This window comes from Microtus pennsylvanicus, chromosome 5 (genome assembly GCF_037038515.1).
Source record: "Microtus pennsylvanicus isolate mMicPen1 chromosome 5, mMicPen1.hap1, whole genome shotgun sequence".
NCBI classification, from domain to species: Eukaryota; Metazoa; Chordata; class Mammalia; order Rodentia; family Cricetidae; genus Microtus; species Microtus pennsylvanicus.
The window spans coordinates 46,262,584-46,283,442 of record NC_134583.1 but is presented as its reverse complement, the minus strand read 5'-3'; the positions used below and the strand labels follow the sequence as shown (position 1 = coordinate 46,283,442).

Sequence of the window (20,859 nt, the reverse complement as noted above, 5' to 3'; positions counted from 1 at the left end):
TTATTAGATATGCCACAGTGATTTTATATATATATATATATGTGTGTGTGTGTGTGTGTGTGTGTGTGTACATAGTGCTGTATACAATACATACATTTTAACTTGTTATTTAAACATGACTTACCAACTCTGTAAAGATGTGATAGTGAGTTAGTTAGGGGACTCTCAGAGCCTCTGCAGCACAGCTAAGTCTGGCTTTAGCTTGTGAGAACATGGGGCATGCTCTGAGTGCCTGTGAGCAAGGTGAGAACTTCCAATACGTTAAAAGGTAAACACTTTCCAAATTGGATCCCCTATTATATGCATATATGATAATTAAACTCTACCCCATTACTATGTGTAAGGAATGCATGTTATTGAGCAAAGTTAAAGAACACATGTCTTGTGACATGGCTGCAGTAAACCTGCTGCAAAATATGCAGCTGCATGGCTTCGGCGTGCAGTCGGGGGTCTGAGTGGAGAAGAACACTTTTAATATGAAATAAATGTACAAGGAAGATAGATTGCAAAGTGAAACTAATATGTGTATTAATAATTGTCCAGATAATTTAGCTAGGCACAAAGTGTCTCACAGAGTCACCTGACGGTTGCATAGGATGGGATTTGTGAGTACATTCTAATGTATTGTGATATTAACACTCTTCCAAATTCAGACTATAGAGATACAAAAGGCCTTTGTGTAACTCCAGAAGGAAGGAATGGACAATGGCAAAATCTATAGCTAGGTAGGATTTGACCCAGAAAAGACAAAGAACAGAGCCTGGACAGGAGCCACAAGGAAGCCTGGATGTCTTCCCTGCAGCCCTCACCCCAGTTTTCTTGGCACTACCCTTGCCACTGCACCATGTCCCAGGAATTTCTGTAGATGACAGGAAAGATGGGTGGTTTTCAAAGCACTTGCAGGAAGTCTGCTGGGTGGTTCTGAGCCAGGCTAAGTCTTGGTCTGGTCTGGGTCTAGGCGTGAGTTCTCAGACACCAGGTCCACAGGAGAGACCTGCTCACAGGTCTTCTCCTTGGTGCTTCCTCTGCTCGATTTCCTCCTCTCGTACTGGGAGAGGAGTTTCATTCGGTCCCGTCTGGGCTCTCACCACAGTGATCACTAGGTGCTCACTCCAGCACGGTGCTCAGGTTTTGCTTCCAGGAAAAGGACAGTAGGATGATGGCCAAACAAAGGGGTTGAGATAACAGCAACACCCTCACTGTCTCAGCATGCTGTCTCGGTGAACTCTGCAACCCTCACAGTTACCCCCTGACTTGATTACTGTTCTCTTTCCTGAGGAGGAAATAGAGGAATACAGGAGGAAGGAGATGTTATTTATCTGGACCTGGCTCCTCAAGTCAGTGTTCCCATCACCGCACAGTCTCCTTTGCTTCCATGGCTCCTGGCCTCTTCTCTACCATTCTGGCTCTCCTTCTCTTTTGTAAAATCATGCTAATATTCCTTTAGAGCCCTAGGAAGTGCTTTCTGAGAGCACATGTATCTTTGTGACCCTCATTCCCATCTTTGATTTATGGGAACCTAGAGCCTTCAGTGCTGTTGGCAGAGCAGGGCTGAGATGGTGGCCCCAGAAAACACTCGGTGACACTTCTCCTTTCCCGTCAGTCGTGTCCTTTGTAGGGCTTCAGCAGCAGCCGCCATGCCCTTGGCGTCTCAGTCTTGTGGTTAGAGCTGCAAGCAGAGAGAGGGACTAATTGAGGGCTTGTATCTGCAAAACTGCTTTAGTAAAAAGGGGATAAACTTTTAAGTAGCACAGTTGCGAGAAGTAGTAAAGAATTTTTTTTTCTTCTTAGAAAAATAAATTTGTTTCCTGGTGTGGCTTTTGTTTCTATAAACCTGAGGGCGAGGCTTTAAAATAGAGCATCTCACCCCCTCCCCTGAGTGCTTATTTCAACAAAGCTCAGTTTCTTCTGAGTGGATGCGGAGAAATGTTCAGGAGAATCTGGCTGGAGAGGTGTCCCATGCTGGGTCTGCCTGGGCCTTTACTTGTTAGGGTCCGGTTTTATTCTCTCCCTAGTGTCTACTTGTTGTCCCATTGTCCCTCAAAGCAGGCTGTGTTCTGACCCAGGACATCTTCAGAGCGGAAGGAACTGATGATTTTATGCCTTTGCATGGCTTCTTCCACAGGACACCTAGGACAAGTTTATCAGAATGTCTGTCTAGTTTTTATATGATGCCTTTATAGTTTTTATTTTTTCTCCCATGGCATTTATTTATTTGAGGCAAGAACCCGTGCTCTAGCTCTGGTCTATCTCAAGCTCACTGTTTATCCCAGGCTAACCTCAAATTTGTGTCCTTTCTCCTGCCTCAGCTTCCTGAGTGCTTGCATTTTAGGTACTTGTCACCATGGAGTTATGTTCAAGGACCTGTCTAGATTACTAATGACTAACAGCTGACTGATAATTCGTGCCAGAGACAAATGTTCCGTGAGCTTTGGAAATCTAAGAGAAAGAGGGTTTAGAACATGTTTTAGTAACAGGGACACTTGGGTACTTCTGGAATGAAGGAACGAGTAGGGAGGAAGCAGGCCGTGTTGGAGCTGGTAAAGGTCAAGGGGACAGACTGATTGACTCTTGTCAAGACAGTTTCTCCAGAAGAGGGATCTATATACTTTGGGTTTAATGTGGATAAAGAGTTGCAGACTCGATCAAAAGGCATTTTATGGAACTTTCTGAAGTACCAGTTCATGAGAGGGTGATGAAAAATTGCTCCTTTGGTTTCATTGGCTGCCCCTGTTTACTGCCTTCAGGGAGGCTGTGAATCTGGGTCACAGTGGACAAACACATCTCTTAGTTGCCTTCCAATTTCCACCTGGTTCTCAATGTCCATCACAGGGAGTCATGAGGGCAACTTTCCTGAGAATCTTTCAAGGTAATAGGCAGATAAACAATCCGATTACATATAATCGAGTTTAGTTAATATGTCTTCAGGAAGGAGATATATTACGAACACATTACAGAGTGGTGTGTCTTGAGGAGCTATTTTAAGGAGTTTTAAGGATAAAATTTGGGCAGAGAGAAGAGAAAAGGAGAGAGAAGTGTAGGTAAACAGAACAGAATGTTCGGGAAGGAGCAAGAATAAGCTGTATAGAGAGCAATCTGTACTTATGTGGAAATGTTAGATGAATGTTGAAATGTTGGGTCAGGACACTGGGGGCAGGGCAAATGGAGGCAGGTGCAGCTTCTGTTGGTTCTTGAAGCACTTCACCATAGGGACTGGGCAAATGAGACACCAGGGCCAGAAGCCATTCCTACACCTTAGCCACGATCCTCTAGATGAACTTTCTCTTGGGAACTCAGCAATTCACAGGTTCATGTCTGTCTTTGAGCCTCCGCACACTCGCAAGAATTCCTTCTGCTCCTTCCCTTCCAGCCTCTGATCAGCACTGATCAGGAAGCGTCATGAATCCCAGCAACATCACCATCTTCCACCCTGCGGTTTTCGTGCTCCTCGGCATCCCTGGGTTGGAGGCTTATCACACCTGGTTGTCTGTACCCCTGAGTCTCATGTATGTCACTGCAGTCTTTGGGAACAGCATCCTGATAGCGGTCATCATCACAGAACGGAACCTGCATGAGCCCATGTATTTCTTCCTCTCCATGCTGGCCATCACAGACATCCTGCTGTCCACCACTACTGTGCCCAAGGCCCTAGCCATCTTTTGGCTCCAAGCCCACAGCATTGCCTTCGATGCCTGTGTTACCCAAGTTTTCTTTGTTCACACAATGTTTGTGGGGGAGTCCGCCATCCTGTTAGCCATGGCCTTTGATCGCTTTGTGGCCATCTGTGCCCCACTGAGATACACAACGGTGCTGACAAGGCGCACAGTAGGTAGGATTGCTCTAGCCATTGTTATCAGAAGCGTCTGTATCATCTTTCCCGTGATTTTCTTGTTGAAGCGGCTGCCGTTCTGTCGAACCAACATCGTCCCCCATTCCTACTGTGAGCACATTGGGGTGGCCCGCTTAGCCTGTGCCGACATCACCGTTAACATCTGGTACGGCTTCTCAGTGCCCATCGTCATGGTCATCATAGATGTGGTCCTCATCGCTGTGTCTTACTCACTCATTCTCCGAGCAGTGTTCCGCTTGCCCTCCCAGGATGCTCGGCATAAGGCCCTCAGCACCTGTGGGTCTCACCTCTGTGTCATCCTCATGTTTTACGTCCCATCCTTCTTCACTTTACTGACTCACCGTTTTGGGCGGAACATTCCCCGGCACGTGCATATCTTGCTGGCCAATCTTTATGTGGTGGTGCCCCCAATGCTGAACCCCATTGTCTATGGAGTTAAGACTAAGCAAATCCGAGAGGGTATAGCCCACTGGCTCTTGGACATCAAGACTCAGTGTTCCTCTGTTTTAGACTGATGGGTCCTTGTGACCCTTTCCATCCAGCTCCATCAAGGAAGCTAGCCAAGGAGAACAGACTGGATAGACAGGACTTCCCATCTTTTGCTTCATCTTCTCCTCTTCCCACTTTTCCGTTTTCTAATTTGTCTTCCTTATCTTTTTCTCTTGTTTCATATTTGCTGTCCTTTTTATACATTTATCCTTAAAAACTAGAAATGATAAACTACATGTACATTTCTCTGATATGAGAATTTGACTTTCTCAAAATTGGATCTATCACAAGGGGTAAGAGTATAAACAAATGAATATATTTAAGCACATTTAATATATGGAGAGGCTCTGTTATTTTAAAGTCCCTAATATTGTTTCTTTTTATAGAATCAAGTAAGCTGGGCTTGGTGGTTTGTGCCTGTAATCCCTTCACTCAGGAAGCTGAGGCAGGAGGATTGTTATGGGTTTGAGAACAACCTGGCTTACATATTTATAAACTGAGTTATAAAGCAAATCTATGTCACAAACACCAAACAACCAAAACAAATAAAAGTTCTTCACTAATCTCTCTGGTGTCAAGTGTTTATTGGAGAAAAAAGAAAGAAAAAGGGCATACGTATCTTTCTGCCTTTTGGGAAACTGTCTCATTCTTTAAATTTCAACTCAAGAACTACCTTCTCAGGTAGGAGGCGGTGGTACACACCCTCAATCCCTTTAACCCGGCAACACTAGTAAGACAGAGGCAGTGGGGGCGGGGGAGGAGCACAGAGAAAGGACTGGATGATGACTACCTTCTCTGTCAAGTCTTTCCCATTTTCTCCAGGCAAGCCAAGGCTCCTACTTTTACATGGCCAGTTCATCTCATATACATCTCTACATGTGCAGAATGAGTTGTTCTAAGCTCCTCATTTCTTTGTCACCAGAAATGACTGTAAATGCCTTGAAACCATTTGTACCTTATATGAAAAATATCTGGCATTTAATAAATGGGAAGTAAGTGAAAAGATGATGACCTCCTGAACTTAGAACACAAATCTTTAGAATACATTGAAATAGCCAATGACATCAGTCCACAAAACCAGTGATGGTTTATCCTTCCAGATGCAAGTCAGCTGCTGCATGCGGCTCTCACTTCTCACACCTTGGCTCTAACTCAAACACTAAGGAATGGGCAAGACAGAGAGACACAGGGCACTCTTGACTTTTCTGCCTGGCTCCTGACAATGTACTGTTGGGTGTATGTAACAGTACTCATGAGATCAGAGTAGCAGAATTGGAGTACTCTCTTAAGAATTCATGTTTTGACCCATGCTCCTTCATTCTTATTTAGGAAAGGCCATTTCCCATTTAATTCTTCAGCTACCATCCACACTGTGAGCCGCATATTTGTGTCTCTAATCTAGAATCTGCATGTGTGTGTGTTTAGACACACATAGACAGTCACCTCTGGAACACAGAACCTCCATTCAAGACAGATTGTTTTCTGTGTTCCTTTTCTTGGGGAGCAAATTAGGACAAGCTCATCAACTTCGCCAAGCCGGGAACCCTAGAGTTTTCTCAAATTCTTCCCCTGGAAGCCAAGTGGTGGTGGCCCATGCCTTTAATCCCAGCACTTGGGAGGCAGAGGCAGGCAGATCTCTGTGAGTTTGAGGCCAGCCTGGACTACAAGAGCTAGTTCCAGGACAGGAACCTAAAGCTACGGAGAAACCCTGTCTCAAAAATAAAAAAAAAAAATTCTTCCCCTGGTCTGGCTTCTCAATAAGTTATTATCAATCCTACTAGTGATGAAAGGTCTACATAGTCATATGAGTGGTGCTTGGAGTCATAAAACTTCATTCCAGTCTTGCCCCCGTTATTCCCTGTCTATGGAGACCTGGAAATTGTTTTAACATTCTTTAGTTCTCACTTTTTTACCTATAAAATAAGTACCTTGTGATAACTATGGGACAGTTTCACAGAGTTGTTGAGAAGGTTAAATGAAATAATCCATAAATACAAACACACACACACACACACACACACACACACACACACACATCACGTAATCCTTAGCTCATACTCTGCAGCAAATTTGCTAGCCCTAAGTTTGTTAATTACAGTCTTAGTTTAGTGCCTGCCTCTGCAATTACTAATGAATTTTTATCTTATTTTATCTGAGGTTTTGTATGTTTCTTTCTCTCTTTCTCTCTCTTTCTTTCTTCCCTCCATCCATTCTTCTTCTACTCCTCCTTCTTCCCTTCCTCCTTCTCTCTTCTCTTCTCTTCTCTTCTCTTCTCTTCTCTTCTCTTCTCTTCTCTTCTCTTCCTCTTCCTCCTCTTTTTTTTAAAAGACAGGGTTTCTCTTTGTAGTCTTGTGTCCTGGAACTTGCTTGTAGATCAGGCAGGCATTGAACTCAAAGATCCACCTGCCTCTGTCTACCGTATGCTGGTATTAAAGGCATGCACCACTAAGCCTGCTTTTAATTTCTTAACTGAGTTAATGTTTGAAATCTTTTCTGTTTGAGCCTAATTACAAGTGACTATGTTAAGTATTGTAAAGTACGAACATAGCAAGTTGCTACTTTCTGTCAGATGCTTACCACAGAATAGTCCGGAGATGTAGGCATGGGTTACTGATGCATGTGTTACAATCTGATATTCCTTGGTCAAATAAGAGTGAAAGATTTTGACATTTTTTGAGTCATGCACATGACTGTCCAAGAGAAGATAGCATTCACAGTTTTTCATTCATTTCTGTGGCCACAAACAACTGTTTCCATGTCCACAAATTTATTGTTGATCACACGGCAATTTACATTTATAATATAATCTAGTATTCCTTTAGTCAAAGTCTGGTAATTAGAGTCACTCATAAACTAAGCATTAATTTAGTAATATGCTCCTGACTTAATCTTCCATCTCTATTTTAAAATGTCACTGTAAAATAATATGTTAATATACAACATAATAGATAGTATTAATGATGGCAATAATGACTATTATGATGTGGATATAAAGTGGTCCCCCCACAAATGGTCAATGATAAAGACTTGGTCCCCATGCAACATATTTAGGAAGAACTTTTCTTCTTCTTTTTATATATTCTTCTCTCAGATAATACACCCCAAGAGCAGTCTCCTCTCCCTCCACTCCTTTCTTCTCAGTACCCCCAAACATCCCCTCTTCCTCAGATCTGCCCCTCCTCTGTTTCCCTTCAGAAAAGAGCAGGCTTCCCAGTGATATCAACTGAACATGGCATAACAATGGAATAAGCCTAGGCACATATGAAGGCTGGGTGAGTCACCATTTTATTTATTTTTTTATTAAAAATTTCCTCCTCCCCTCCTCCCATTTTCCTCCTCATTCCCCCCCCCCTCCAGTTCAAAGAGCAGTCAAGGTTTCCTGCCCTGTGGGAAGTCCAAGGTCCTCCCCCCTCCATCCAGGTCTAGGAAGATGAGCATCCAAACAGACTAGGCTCCCAGATGAGTTGACTTTTTAAAAAATGAATTGAATTAGATTGATTCCTGTTTTTTTTCCATTTTTAAAATGATTAATTTATTCAACTTTATGTACATGGGTATTTTGTCTTCATGCATGGATATGCACCACATGTGTGCCTGGTGCCAACAGAGGCCACAAGAGACTGTCAGATCTACAGGAGTTAGAGTTACAGATGATTGTGAGCCACCATGTGGGTACTGGGAGCCAAACACAGGTCTTCTGCAAGAGAGCAGTGTTCTTAACTGCTGAGCCATCTCTCCAGCTCCTACAGGTGGGAGTTTGGAGATGTGAGTTTGGAGATGTGAGTGGGTTGTGATGGCCCTGGTTTATCAGTTGATTCACCCACTGATGGAGTTATAATTTGGGGGGACTATTGGGACACGGCAGAGACCATGTCTTACCATTATGGTTTCAGCATATTAGTATAAAGGTAAATCTCTCTCTCTCTCTCTCTCTCTCTCTCTCTCTCTCTCTCTCTCTCTCTCTCTCTCCTCCCTCCCTCCCGCCCTCCCTCCCTCCCTCCCTTTCTCTCTCTCTCTCTCTCTCTCTCTCTCTCTCTCTCTCTCTCTCTCTCTCTCTCTCTCTCTCTCTCGGCCTTGCATACATGTACTTAGTGCTTTCTTATCCTACTATTTCTTCTTTTTCTACAATTTTCTATGTATATTGAAGATTTGTGGGTATAGATGGGATCTTAATAATCTTCACATTGGGTAACAGCAGGATCAAAGTCACATATGCCTTTATGTTAGCGATCTGGGCCATCAACAGATGTTGTATGTGCAGAGACCATCGGAAGGACCAGCTCTGGTTTCTGAACTAGTGACCTCTGCAGACTAGCTCTGCTGGGTTTGCTTCTGTCTAACCAACCAGACAAGCTCTACAGAGCCCTGGGAAGGAGCTGTCTCCTGATAGAAGGGATCCTTCCAAAACTGCATCTTATGTGGAGGAAGAACTATCCCTCCAGCTGGGGTAAACTTTGGGCTAAGCATTTGGTTCTTAGGATTTTTAGGCTTCCTCTGCATAATAGCTGATTTTGAGAGGCTCTTTTTAGTCCTCTAGGGCTATTGTCAAAGTGCTCATTTTGACATCATGAACTGCCATGCTGTGTAGGAGTGGGACTAATGTTATTTTCCCCAGAACAGTAAAGTAACTTAAAATGTTGAAATATTGAAAGCAGGTATATTAAAAATTATAATTTCAGCTTGCTTAAAACATTTTCTTGATACAGAGTTGGGATTTATTTTCATTTTACTGGCTATAATGCAAGAAAACCAAAAGAATTTAAAACTAAGATTATAAAGCCAATTTATAAATTTATAAAAGTATGCATCTGGCTTTCTATTTTCTTTTTTCTTTCATGCTTCAGCCATGGCTGAGAATTGTGTTGTCAGATACCGTCTGTACTTCAAATGCTGATACTTTCTTCACTGTGGAGTCTGACTTAGTCTTTCACTAAAATATTATTGCTCTTGGTTGGTGACTATTTTGTACACAAGATAAACTCCTCACTCACTTTATCTTAGGAGATTCAGCTCCTGGAAGCCCAAGTCGTAAAGAAATGAATACTCTTATGATATCATGAATCCTTATGTGACTTTGAGATAGAAACGTGTGTGTGTGTGTGTGTGTGTGTGTGTGTTGGATGTGTGAGCATGCCCTTGTTCATGTGCAGAGATCAGAAGACATTCCACATCCTGTCCTATCACTCTCTGCCAAGCTCGTCTCTCACTGAACCTGGAAGTAGCTGGGTGGCCAACAAGATCCAGTGAACCTCTTGTCACCAACCTCCATGGTGCTAGGACTGTAGACTTAAATGACCACACCTGTCTTGTTTAATGCATATTAAGCACCTTCTGAACTGAGCTATCTTCCCTTAGAAAGATTTTTATTCAGAAACAGAGTAAAGACATTTTCTCCTCAAGCCAAGTGGACTTGGGTTTTCTGTTGCTTATAATGTATTTTAGTGCATCTCACAGAAATCAGATTATGCATTTGGATCTACAACTAGCTTTTTGTTTACTTAATTATTATGCCACAGTTGACACATCTTTGTGTGTACGTATGCGTGTGTTCATGTGTGTGCATCCATGTGGAGATCACATTCAACTTCAGTAGTCTTTCTTCAGGAGTCATGCATCTTGTTTTGTGAGACAGGGTCTCTTACTCATCGTGGACGTTGCCGAGTATCTAGGCTGTCTCCAGCAGGCCCCAAAGATTGCTGTTTCCACCCTCCAGCAATGGGATTTCAAGTACATCACCACACAAAACTTTTTAGGTGAATGCTGGGGCTCAAAACAGATCTTTATGTTCATGTGGGAAGTACTTCAAGGAGTTATCTTTCCAGCTCCTATACATTAAAAATGGAAACAAAACATTTCATTGCAATGTAGGTACCTTGACTTACTAGCCTAGGATAGTTATGAAGTCTTACAACCAACTTGATAGTGTAATAATGTAGATGTCTGTAGATTCTTATGCTGTAATTTCAGAAAGTAGATGGCAGAAGTTACTGAGCAGAAACATTTGCAAAGTTAAGACTTTTAAAAAGCTATTGTCAATTTACTGTCCAAAGTGGCCATAGAAAGTTACATGTCTCAGCTTTGGGAGCTGTTTCATTATGTTTTTAAGATGACATAGTTAATTTCTTTAAATTTTATATGATTGATCATTTATTCATGTGTAAAGACTGATTTTATTATAGTACATATCATCCATTTTGTTTCTTTGTATGTTTAAAAATATATTATGTATTTTCCCCAACTTTTATTATTTCAGGACATTAATATTTTCTTCTGTTGCAAGCTTCATATGTATCTTTCTCCTAGAATTATTTATTTTTGGAATCCTCTACTCCTTTTTTACAAAATTGCCAGCGATTTGCTACTTTCTATGAAATTTGATTCTCTTATTTACTCTGATCTTTCCAATAGAAAAATGCTTTATTTTAAAAACTTGTGTTAATTTTGAGTATTTTTATAGTTTTGCTATTTAGGCATAACACTGTGGAATTTCTATATGTTCACCTAATGAGTTTGGAAATAATTCTATATCCCAATGAATATTGAATAGACGTTTTTCCCGATTAGATTAAAATTGTAAATTTCTTTTTATAAAAAAGATTTATTTATTTAACATGGATACACTGTTCTGTGTCTGAATGTATGCCTGCAGGTCAGAAGAGGGCGTCATATCTCAATACAAATGGTTATGGGCTACATTGTGGTTGCTAGGAATTGAAATCAGGACCTCTGGAAGAACAGCCAGTGCTCTTCACCACTGAGCCATCTCTCCAGCCCTGAAATTATAAATTTTAAGTGTATTTTCATTAGTTGTTTGGATTTCTGTTAAGTTGTACTGACTCATTTGCTAACAGTAATTAGTATTGATTTTGGACTTCTATGCTTAGCACTATGTTAGTCAGAATGTACTTAATTCTGACAAGAAAAGCATAAATAATTCAACATTATCGATCATGCCAAATTCCTAAGATGTAAAAATGTTGCCTTTAAAAATTTCAGTAACAAAGGGTCAGAAGAAGTTCAGGATTTGAGCTGAGGAGGGCTTCCTGAGTGGTAATATATAGGCTGCAAACTGGAAGATCTTCAAGGTAGAAAAATTTGTTTTAGATGAAGAAATGCTTATCAAAAGCAAAGACAACTGGAAAGTCCAGGTTGAGTGGCGAGCAGGTGACAATGTAAATTAACTTTGACGATGTGTCTAAAGCTCGAAGACGAGTAACGCAAGATTGCAGAGGCCTTTCTCTGACTGCAAAGTGGTGGCTTTAATTTCTAGGTTGATAAGCTTATTTAAAAAACATAGGAACTGGGACGATAGCTAGTGTTCAGCAGTGATTGTGAAAGCAAGAGGATCTGGGTTCAAACTTCCATTACCCACAAAAAAAGCTGGGCATGGTTATGTAAGTACCTGTAATTCCAGGTGGGAGGTGGAACAATAGGTTTCTGGGAGTTTGTGACCAGCAGCCTAGCCAAAACTGCAAGCTTCAGGTTCAGAGAGACATCCCATGGCAGGTGATAAGGATACCTGATTTCCTCTTCCTCTAGCCACCGCATGCACGCACACACACACACACACACACACACACACACACACACACACACACACACCACACACACACCAAAACAGACCAAAACAGACCATAGCATTGTGTTTAGAGCCTGCCACAAAGTCTGTATCAGAACTACTGAGTGTAAAGGAGTGAGGAAGGGAAGCAGGAGATGGGGAGCCTTGTCTGGTGTAGGATGCAGTTGTAGCGATCAGGGGGATGATCAAAGCCTGGGAAAGAGTTAATACAGAAACGAGAACACAGATATGTATGGGTTTTACACACTGCTGAGGTGTGGTCAGGAGCCCTTGTTTGTATTTGCCATGCTAATGTGGGAAGGGGAGGGTGACACTACACCATTGAAGTCACTATGATGTTTGCCCCCCCCCCCCCTTAAAGTTTTCACAGGGAGACTTCGAAAACAAGCATGTTTGGAGCTAACCTCACCACTACCCATCCGATTGTGTTCATGCTGCTTGGAATCCCAGTACTGGAGCAACACCACATCTGGCTTTCTATCTTTTTGTCTCATGTACTTCACCACATTCTTGGGAAATGAAGTCCTCATCCTTGCTGTTTTCAGTGAACATGAGCCCATGTATGTCTTCCTATCCATGCTGGCTGGCACTGACATTCTCCTGTCAACTACCACTGTGCCCAAGGCCTTGGTTATTTTCTGGTTCCACGACAGGGAGATCGCCTTTGATGCCTGCATTACTCAGATATTTTTATGCAGGTTGCTTTTGTGGGGGTCAGGAATCTTGATGGCCATGGCATTTGACCGCCATGTGGCCATTTGTACTCGCTTGAGATACTCAGTCATTTTAACTCCCATGGTAATTGGAAAAATGGCCCCGGCCATCTGGGGATGGAACTTGGGACCATTTTCCCTATCATATTCTTGCTGAAGAGACTGTCATACTGCAGGGCCAATAGCATCCCACGATCATGCTGTGAGCCTATTGGTGTAGCCAGGTTGGCTTATGCAGACATCATTGTCAACATCTGCTATGGTTTCTCAGTGCCAATGGCTTCAGTTTTGGTAGATGCTGCACTCATTGGTCCTCCAGGCTGTGTTTAGACTTCCTTTCCGCATGCCAGAACAAGGCTCGTGACACCCGTGGCTCTCACATTGGAGTCTCCTCTTCTTCATACCTTCATTTTCCACACCACTTTGGCAAGAACACTCCCCACCATGTACACATTTTTCTGGCAAATCTCCATGTGCTAGTTCCCCCCATGCTTAGCCCTGTCATTTATGGTGCACAGACAAAGCAGATGAGGGACAGCATGACTCACATGGTCTCTGCTGTGTGGAAATCTTGAGATCAGTCACAGCTCTCAATGCTTTCTCAGTTTCTCTTACCAACATGAGAGAGAGAGAGAGAGAGAGAGAGAGAGAGAGAGAGAGAGAGAGAGAGAGAAAGAGAGAGAACTTGCTGGTGAGGTCCCACATTCAGGTACTGTATTTTCTGCAGCAGAAAGCAAATGGGTTTGAGAAAATGTGTATGAAATTTCAAACCATGGTTCTATTATGATCTGATTGTGATCCATGGGGAGTTCATAATTTTGAAATTTAATCTTAACTGATAAAATACGACCTCTTCTTCATGTTCTAAGCAGTTTCTTGCCCAAATGGCTAACTAACTCCATAAGGAGCCTCTTCAAAGCCCATCTCCCTCTCAAAGTAACTGGTGCTGCCAGGAACAGATGTGCCTCATTATCATGAAAAGTCTTAAGTTTTTATACATTTTAAATGCCATATTCTGAAGGTCTCTGAAAGATTTGAAGAATACCTATCTAACTGAAATATATCTCTATACATCTAGAAAATCTATCTAATATGACTACAAGCTTTACTATTATAGATGAGTCTCTATTTAGCTATATTTCTTAATTATATATTATATTTTTAAATGAGCTGGACAAACATAATACCTTAGTCAAGATTAGAAATATACATATAACAAAATTGACCTTAAATTTGTATCAATAAACCAAGATCCATACCAATGCAAATTATTTATATCTATATCATATCCCCCTTTAAATGTAAACAAGCATTTATAAACAATATTTGGGAATATGGGCAGACGTAGTATTGTCCATACTACTTCCTGCTGTTTGGGGGCACTGTTAATCAAGTCTTTTATGGTGTATCTTGTGTGCTAGATTTGCCTCAGTCAGCAGTTGGGCGAAGTATTTTTTTTTTTTTTTGGTGAGGATGTTCACAGCAACCTTTCAGGGGTCTTGTTCTGTGAAACCATATTGGTCTGGAGGCAAACCATGGGTTCTTATCTTCTGTGGAAACAAAAGAAGAACTTTTCCAAAGCAGCATATCCTTAGACCCAAATTTGAAAGTCACAATACCTTTATAATATACATGCTGGTTTAGCTCTGCAGTCCACACAATGAAATGTCTCTCTGTACTTAGCTCATTAACAGTCAAAATATTCAAAGAAAACACAATAATATACATAACCCAGACTGTGAATTTTCCATTTTTATATGGCTTATTTTTTTATTCTTTTAAATCTATGACTATTTGTACTGTCTCTTTAAAAAATTTCTTTTTACTTCTTTTTCAATTCTCTATAGTCTTTTTCTTTTCTCTTTCAAGCCTATGTACATTATTATCCAACATTAGGACCCGTTTAGAGTTCTTTTATTTCTGAATCTGTCCTTATTGCATTATTTGTAACTCTTTATTGTCCTGAAGAGCTTTTAAAATGGTAAGCCTTCCTTAAAACTTAAGATGCCGCATTACTAGGTCAAATACAGTACTGAGTGCTTACCAGCCCAGTCTAAAACTTAAGCTGCACCATTACTAGGTCAAATGTGGTAAATCAGTGCTTGCTCCACCCAGCCCAACATGGTGGAGCCACTTGTGCCCCTGAGCCAGGTTGTGCACTGCCTTGCTTTTAGGCACTCAGCTGGTCCACTTTGCCACCAAGCAAGCCTTATCACTTTGCTCACAAACCCCATCCAAATACTCTGTCAAGCTGGCAGCAGAGCCCAGAAAGCTGGCATTTCAAAACCACCACTATATTTTTCTGCTGTGGCTGAATCAGGAAAATCTCTCTTAAAGGAGCTGCAGCATGCCTGCAGCAAACAGCAAGAAGCTGTGTTAAACTCTGCATTTTCTTTTTGTCTAGAATTGCTTTTTAAGCCCTCTCAGGTTTTATGTGGATTTAGTTGGCCATGTGAGTGCCAGTTTGTTGGAGGAGAGGGCTGCTTGTTCGTTCCCAGGCAGTTGGCTAGTTTAGCCCTGAAATAACCATACAAAACTGTATTATTTGCTTCTTCTTGGCTACCTCTTACATCTTAATTTATCTGCTTCTATTAATCTGTGTACCACCATGAGGTCATGGCCTACCAGCAAAGTTCCAGCATATCTGACTCTGGTGGCAGCTCCATAGCATCTCTCTGACGTCACCCTTCTTCTTCCCAGCATATAGCCTGGCTTTCCCTGCCTAGTTCTGTTCTTCCCTGCCATATGTTCAAAGCAGTTCTTTATTCATTAACCAATAGAAGCAACACACAGGCAGAAGGACCTCCCACACCAGTCTTAGTCTTTTCCTTTGAGATCCACACTCATGTATTCAGCCTTTCTTTTTCATTACTGAAATCTATCTTTGACAATTTCGTGTATTATATGTAATACATTTTTATTGCTTTCACTGCCACTTTTTTGTTAAATTAAAAAATATGTGTATGGGCGTTTTTGCCTGCATGTGTGTCTGTGCATTATGTACATGTCTGGTGCCTGCAGAGGCCAAAAGGGTGTCAGGTACCCTGGAACTGGAGTTACAGACTGTGTGGGCTGGGAGCTGAACCTGCATCCTCTTTAAGAACAGCTAGTGTTCTTAACCACTGAGCTGTCTCTCCAGCCCCTCAGTCCTCATTATCTCCTTCCGTCGCCCATACTCCAGTTCTTTCACCATATGCATGCTCATTTGTTGTTGTTCTGTGACCCTCAGAATTTATCCAGGGCCACCTGTGCTCATGGGTTTGGAACTGCAATGAAGCCTGGTGGGCTCTGCAGTGTACATAGCTGAGGTTCTGGAGAGAAGGCTGTCATTGTCTTCAGTTACATTGAACTGTTTCTTGGCATCTCATGGGCATCTCAAAATAAACACAACTACATCAGAAAGGATTGCTTAGGCTACTCTACATAATAAAATCATAAAATTTATGAGGAATTAGCAAAATAAATGTCATCGTTATTTCATTTAGAACATTGCTTGTGGCAATAGGAGCTATTCGGCTGCCATGGTGAAAAGGTGAAATATTGCTATATTCTCATGTACTTTTGGACACTCACTCTCCTTTCCTGGTGCTGAAATGTGGAACTAAGAATTATATTGGCTCTTATTTATTTATATCCTTTTGAGTCAGAGTCTTGCTATGTTGCCAAGTTGGTCTTGAACTCATCATGTAGATCAGGCTGGCCTCAAATTTGCAATCTTGAGTGCTGGGATTACAGCTATTATGTTAATTTTTAACAGTTCAAATGTTTTCTTAGTTGAGCTGTTAGTTTCGTTGGTAATATACATTTATTAGAGCCCTAAGAGACTTCTCATGGTTTGATTTCACTGCATGCCAAACAGCACATCCCGAAGTCCTTCAGAGACATAACTCTTAACTTTTCTTTATTTCTTCCTTGATAGCCTAGTGCTCATCTCTCTAATTTACTGGAGGATATTTTGGAGTTATATGCTTTATTGGGAAGAGTCAGTCTTTACTCTGACCATTGTTGTTCATTGCTTTATCTGAAGTGTTTAGTGGGTACCATACCCACACTACAAACTTTTCCTTAGATATTTTATTTAACTGAGAAGTTTGATTGGGATATTTCTGCTTGAAACTTTGAGAAAAAAAATCACTTCTTACTGCTTGATATTTGTCATTTTTCCATCCATACAGGATTCAGTTTATTTTTAATCTGATGTGCCTTTTCCCCTGACATATATGAATGCCAATCTGTGAATATGGGAATAGGGTTATATGGAGGGGGAAAATGAATGTTACAGATTTGACAAAGGTGGTCAAACAGCAGACTTAAAAAAATAAGAATATTATCCTGGGTTTTGTGAGTGAAATCTCTTTTAGTCCTAAGGGCCCCACAATGACAGAAAGCCCCAGAGAGATAGAGATTGGTGCTGTAAAAGGTAAAGACACAATTGGGTTTTGCTAGTACCACAACCTAGAATGTGGGCAGAGAAGACAAATTCTCCCAAGACTTGTGGAGTTATCCCCAGAAAGGCACACAGCCCTCTCCACACCTTGTTTAGCTCTGGGAAACACATTTCAGACTTTTGACCTGTAGAAATGGAAGAGAATACAGACATTGTTTCAAGCCACAGAGTGTCGTGTGGGAATGAGTTGCCTTGGCTGTAGAAATTCACTATGCTCACCATTTCATTTTGTTTACTGCTTGGAAAGTGACTGATTGTTTCCATATGTTTTCTGCCCAGTTCCCATTTAGCTACCTTAGAATGTAGCCATCACACATTACAAACCTTTTCTTTCCTAACATCTCTTCTGTTAGTGCTGTGAGTTTAGGAGCCAGGTGGTCTGATCTCACAGGACACTCATGAAGCAAGTCTTTCTATTGTCACCAGGCTCTTCCGTTTTCTGTCCAAACTGAACTGCTATTCAGATGTCACATCCGTTGTGTGAACAGGGTGAGAGATCACTGAGAACACATCCTGCTAACCACCATCCTGTTAACCATAGGAGAAAGGTTCCTGGAATGCTGTGGCGATGTTGTAATCTGGCCTCTAGATGGGGCCACAAGATTGACTCATCAAGAAGCATAGGGAGAAATAATATGTGTCTTTTACATAAAGGCCTGTGCAGATTCCCTACGGCCTCTGGAGGACACAGGCAAGACAGTAGCACTAACGTGGAATGGTGTTAGAAGTCTGGGTGAGCACATGGGGAGCCCCAACAACAATCACTCATTCAGAAAGGTCTCAGCATTTTACATGTCAGGGAGTGAGCAGCATAGTGTTTTGTTGCACTAAGCAACTGAACATTCAAAGCTGTTTTCTTACTGATACTATCAGTGAATTATTCTGATTATTAGAACTGCTGTGTGCCAAGAAGCATATTTAACTTTTTATTTTTCTTTCAATTTTTTTTATTTTATTTATTTTTAGTTGTCGCAAAAAAAAATTCCCATTTCCCTCCCCTCCTCGCACATATTGTCCCCTCCCCCCATTCCCTCCCCTCTCCCCCTCCCCCCCCACTCCATTCCTCCTCCCTCTGGAGAATGAAGAGCAGTCCAGATTCCATGCCCTCTGGGAAGTTCACGGTCCTCCCACTTCTATCCAGGACCAGGAAGGTGAGCATCCAAACAAGCTAGACTCCCACAAAGCCAGTTCATGTATTAGGAACGAAACCTAGTGCCATTGTCCTTGGCTTCTCATCAGCCTTTGTAGTAATAGGGAGCGGCGGCGGGGCTGTGTCCCCAATACCCCAGCCGCCTGCCCGGCTAGCTTTACCCGAAATAATTACACAGACACTGTATTCTTTTAATCACTGCTTGGCCCTTAGCTCTAGCCCTTACTGGCTAATTCTGATATCCCAATCAACCCATCTCTAGCAATCTGTGAGTACCGGTCTTACCGGGAAGATTCTAGTTCAGAGCTTCATCGCGTGTGTCTGCCCTGGAGCTGGGCATGGCGTCTCTCTCTGAGGTGTCTGCTCCGGAGAGGAGAGCTGTCGAGTCTGCGCTCACTTCCTCTTCCTCCCAGCGTTCTGTTCTGTTTACTCCACCCACCTAAGGGTGGGCCTATCAAATGGGCCTAGCAGTTTCTTTATTGCTTAGCCAATGAAATCAACAGATTGATATATGACACTCCCACATCACTTCCCCTTTTTCTGTTTAAACAAAAAAAAAAGAGGAAGGCTTTAACTTTAACATAGCAAAATTACATATAACGAAACAGTTATCAAGTAAAAGTTACAACAATCTTTATCATAACTAAGGAAAACTATAACTATAACTAACTATTCTTAACTCCATCAAAGACTCCAGAAAGATACAATACTACATAAACAAACAAGAAAAAAGCAACTTTTAAAACTCTAGAAATGACAGAGACATCTCGCTGCCTGGACAGTCACCCAAAGTTCCTCTGTACTGTTGGGGCATCCATCTTCAGCCTTTAGGCCCATGGTATCCAGCAGACATTTCCATAAAGCAGGAAAATTCAAAGTCAGTTCAGTCACTATCTGTTGTGTCCTGCAGAATGTCTCGCAGACTCTTTCATGAATCAGGAACCCCGAAAGATCATCTCACCTTAGGCAAGTTCAGTAGTCCTCTCTCTGTGGGTTCTCTGTGTCCAGTTTATGCAATAGTCCAGGCAAGAGCAGTTTCTTGCCCAAATGACTATCAAACTCCATAAGGATCCTCTTCGATGCCCATCTTCCTCTTGAAGTAGATTGGTGCTGCCAGGAGCAGAGTGTCTCATTGTCATGAAAAGTCCTCAGTTATTAAAACATTAAATGTCCTATTCTGTAATCTTTGAAAGACATTAAGAATGTCTATCTAAAATATATCTCTATATATCTAGAAAATCTAACTAACATGACTACAAACTTTACTATTATCGATGATTATCCATTAACAACCTATATTTCTTAATTACACAGTACATATTTAAATGAACTACACAATCACAATACCTTAATCAAAATCAGAAACACTTATACATATAACAAAATTGACCTTAAATCTCTATCAATAAAGCAAAATCTATATTAATGCAAATTATTCATATCTATATCATATCCCCCTTTAAATGTAAAAGAACATTTATAAACATTTTTTGGGAATATGGGCGCAGTTTTTTCTCTCCAAACTGCTTCCTGCTGAATGGGGGCGTCGTTAATTAGGTCTTTCATGGTATAACCTGTGTGCTAGTTTCATCTCAGTTGGCAGTTGAGCAAAGCAATTTTCTGAAGATGTTCACAGCAAACCTTCAGGAGGACGTGGTCCATCATACCAAATCGGAATAGAAGAAATGAACAGGGTCTCATCCTCTGTGAAAACAAAATAAGAAACTCCTTTCCAAGGCATCATGTCCTTAGATCCAAATTTCGAAATCGTAATACCCTTATATCCATTCTGGTTTAGCTTGGCAGCCCATATAATGAAATGTCTCTCTGTACTTAGCTCCTTCACAGTCAAAAATTTTAAAGAAAACACAATGTACATAATCCAGACTCTCTGTGAATTTTCCATTTTTATGCGGCTTATTTTTCTTTATTTCTTTTAATCTCTTAATTATCTGTACTCTGTCTCTTTAAAGACTTTACTTTTTTTTTAAACCATTAACTTTATTCTCTATATTCTTTTTCTTCTCTCTCTCAAGCCTACGTACATTCATCCAACAGTGTGACTCATTTAGTGGTCTGAATCTGTCCTATTGTGAATCTGCAATTTTTTACTATCCAGGAGCACTTTTGATTTACGCCTTTAAATCACTAGGCACTTAAGAATCTAAGCTGTGACATTCCTAAGTTAACTTTTTGCTTTTTGAGCGCATATCTTTGACCTGGAATAACCCTGTAGACCAGGCTGTCTTTGAACTCTCAGAGATCCGCCTGTCTCTGCCTCCCAGGCATTGGGATTAAAGGTTTGCTACTACACCTTGAACTCACAGAGATCTGTTTGTCTCTGCCTTTTAGGCACTGGGATTAAAGGCGTGTGCTACTACACCTTGAAGTCACAGAGGTTTACTTTAAGAATTTTAACTTTTAGTCTGCATATATTTTAACACACTTTAAACCATTCAGAAATTTTCTCTGTCTTTGAATCTCTCTTTACTGTATATCTCTCTTTTTCTGACCACAAGAGCCTTTAATTTACCAAGCAATATCAGTAGGACTAAAAGCCGTGGCTTTGACGGCTGGATCCTTAGCTTTCCAGCCTCACGGCTGAGGTACTGGCTGTAGCCATGTTTATAG

General features: G+C 41.3%; 1 protein-coding gene and 1 pseudogene across 1 annotated transcript; both read left to right on the top strand.

Annotated features, from left to right (window-relative positions):
* Positions 1-3,399: 3,399 nt before the first annotated feature.
* Or52b2 (olfactory receptor family 52 subfamily B member 2) lies at positions 3,400-4,365 on the top strand. The gene has a single exon (XM_075975178.1). The coding sequence runs from the start codon at positions 3,400-3,402 to the stop codon at positions 4,363-4,365; it is 966 nt and encodes a 321-aa protein (XP_075831293.1).
* An 8,045-nt stretch (positions 4,366-12,410) lies between these two features.
* Positions 12,411-13,206, top strand: LOC142851302 (olfactory receptor 52B2-like; annotated as a pseudogene).
* Positions 13,207-20,859: the final 7,653 nt, after the last annotated feature.

Coding starts and splice junctions, on each gene's coding strand:
- Or52b2 (XM_075975178.1), top strand. CDS start 3,400: ATGAATCCCAGCAACATCACCATCTTCCACCCTGCGGTTTTCGTGCTC.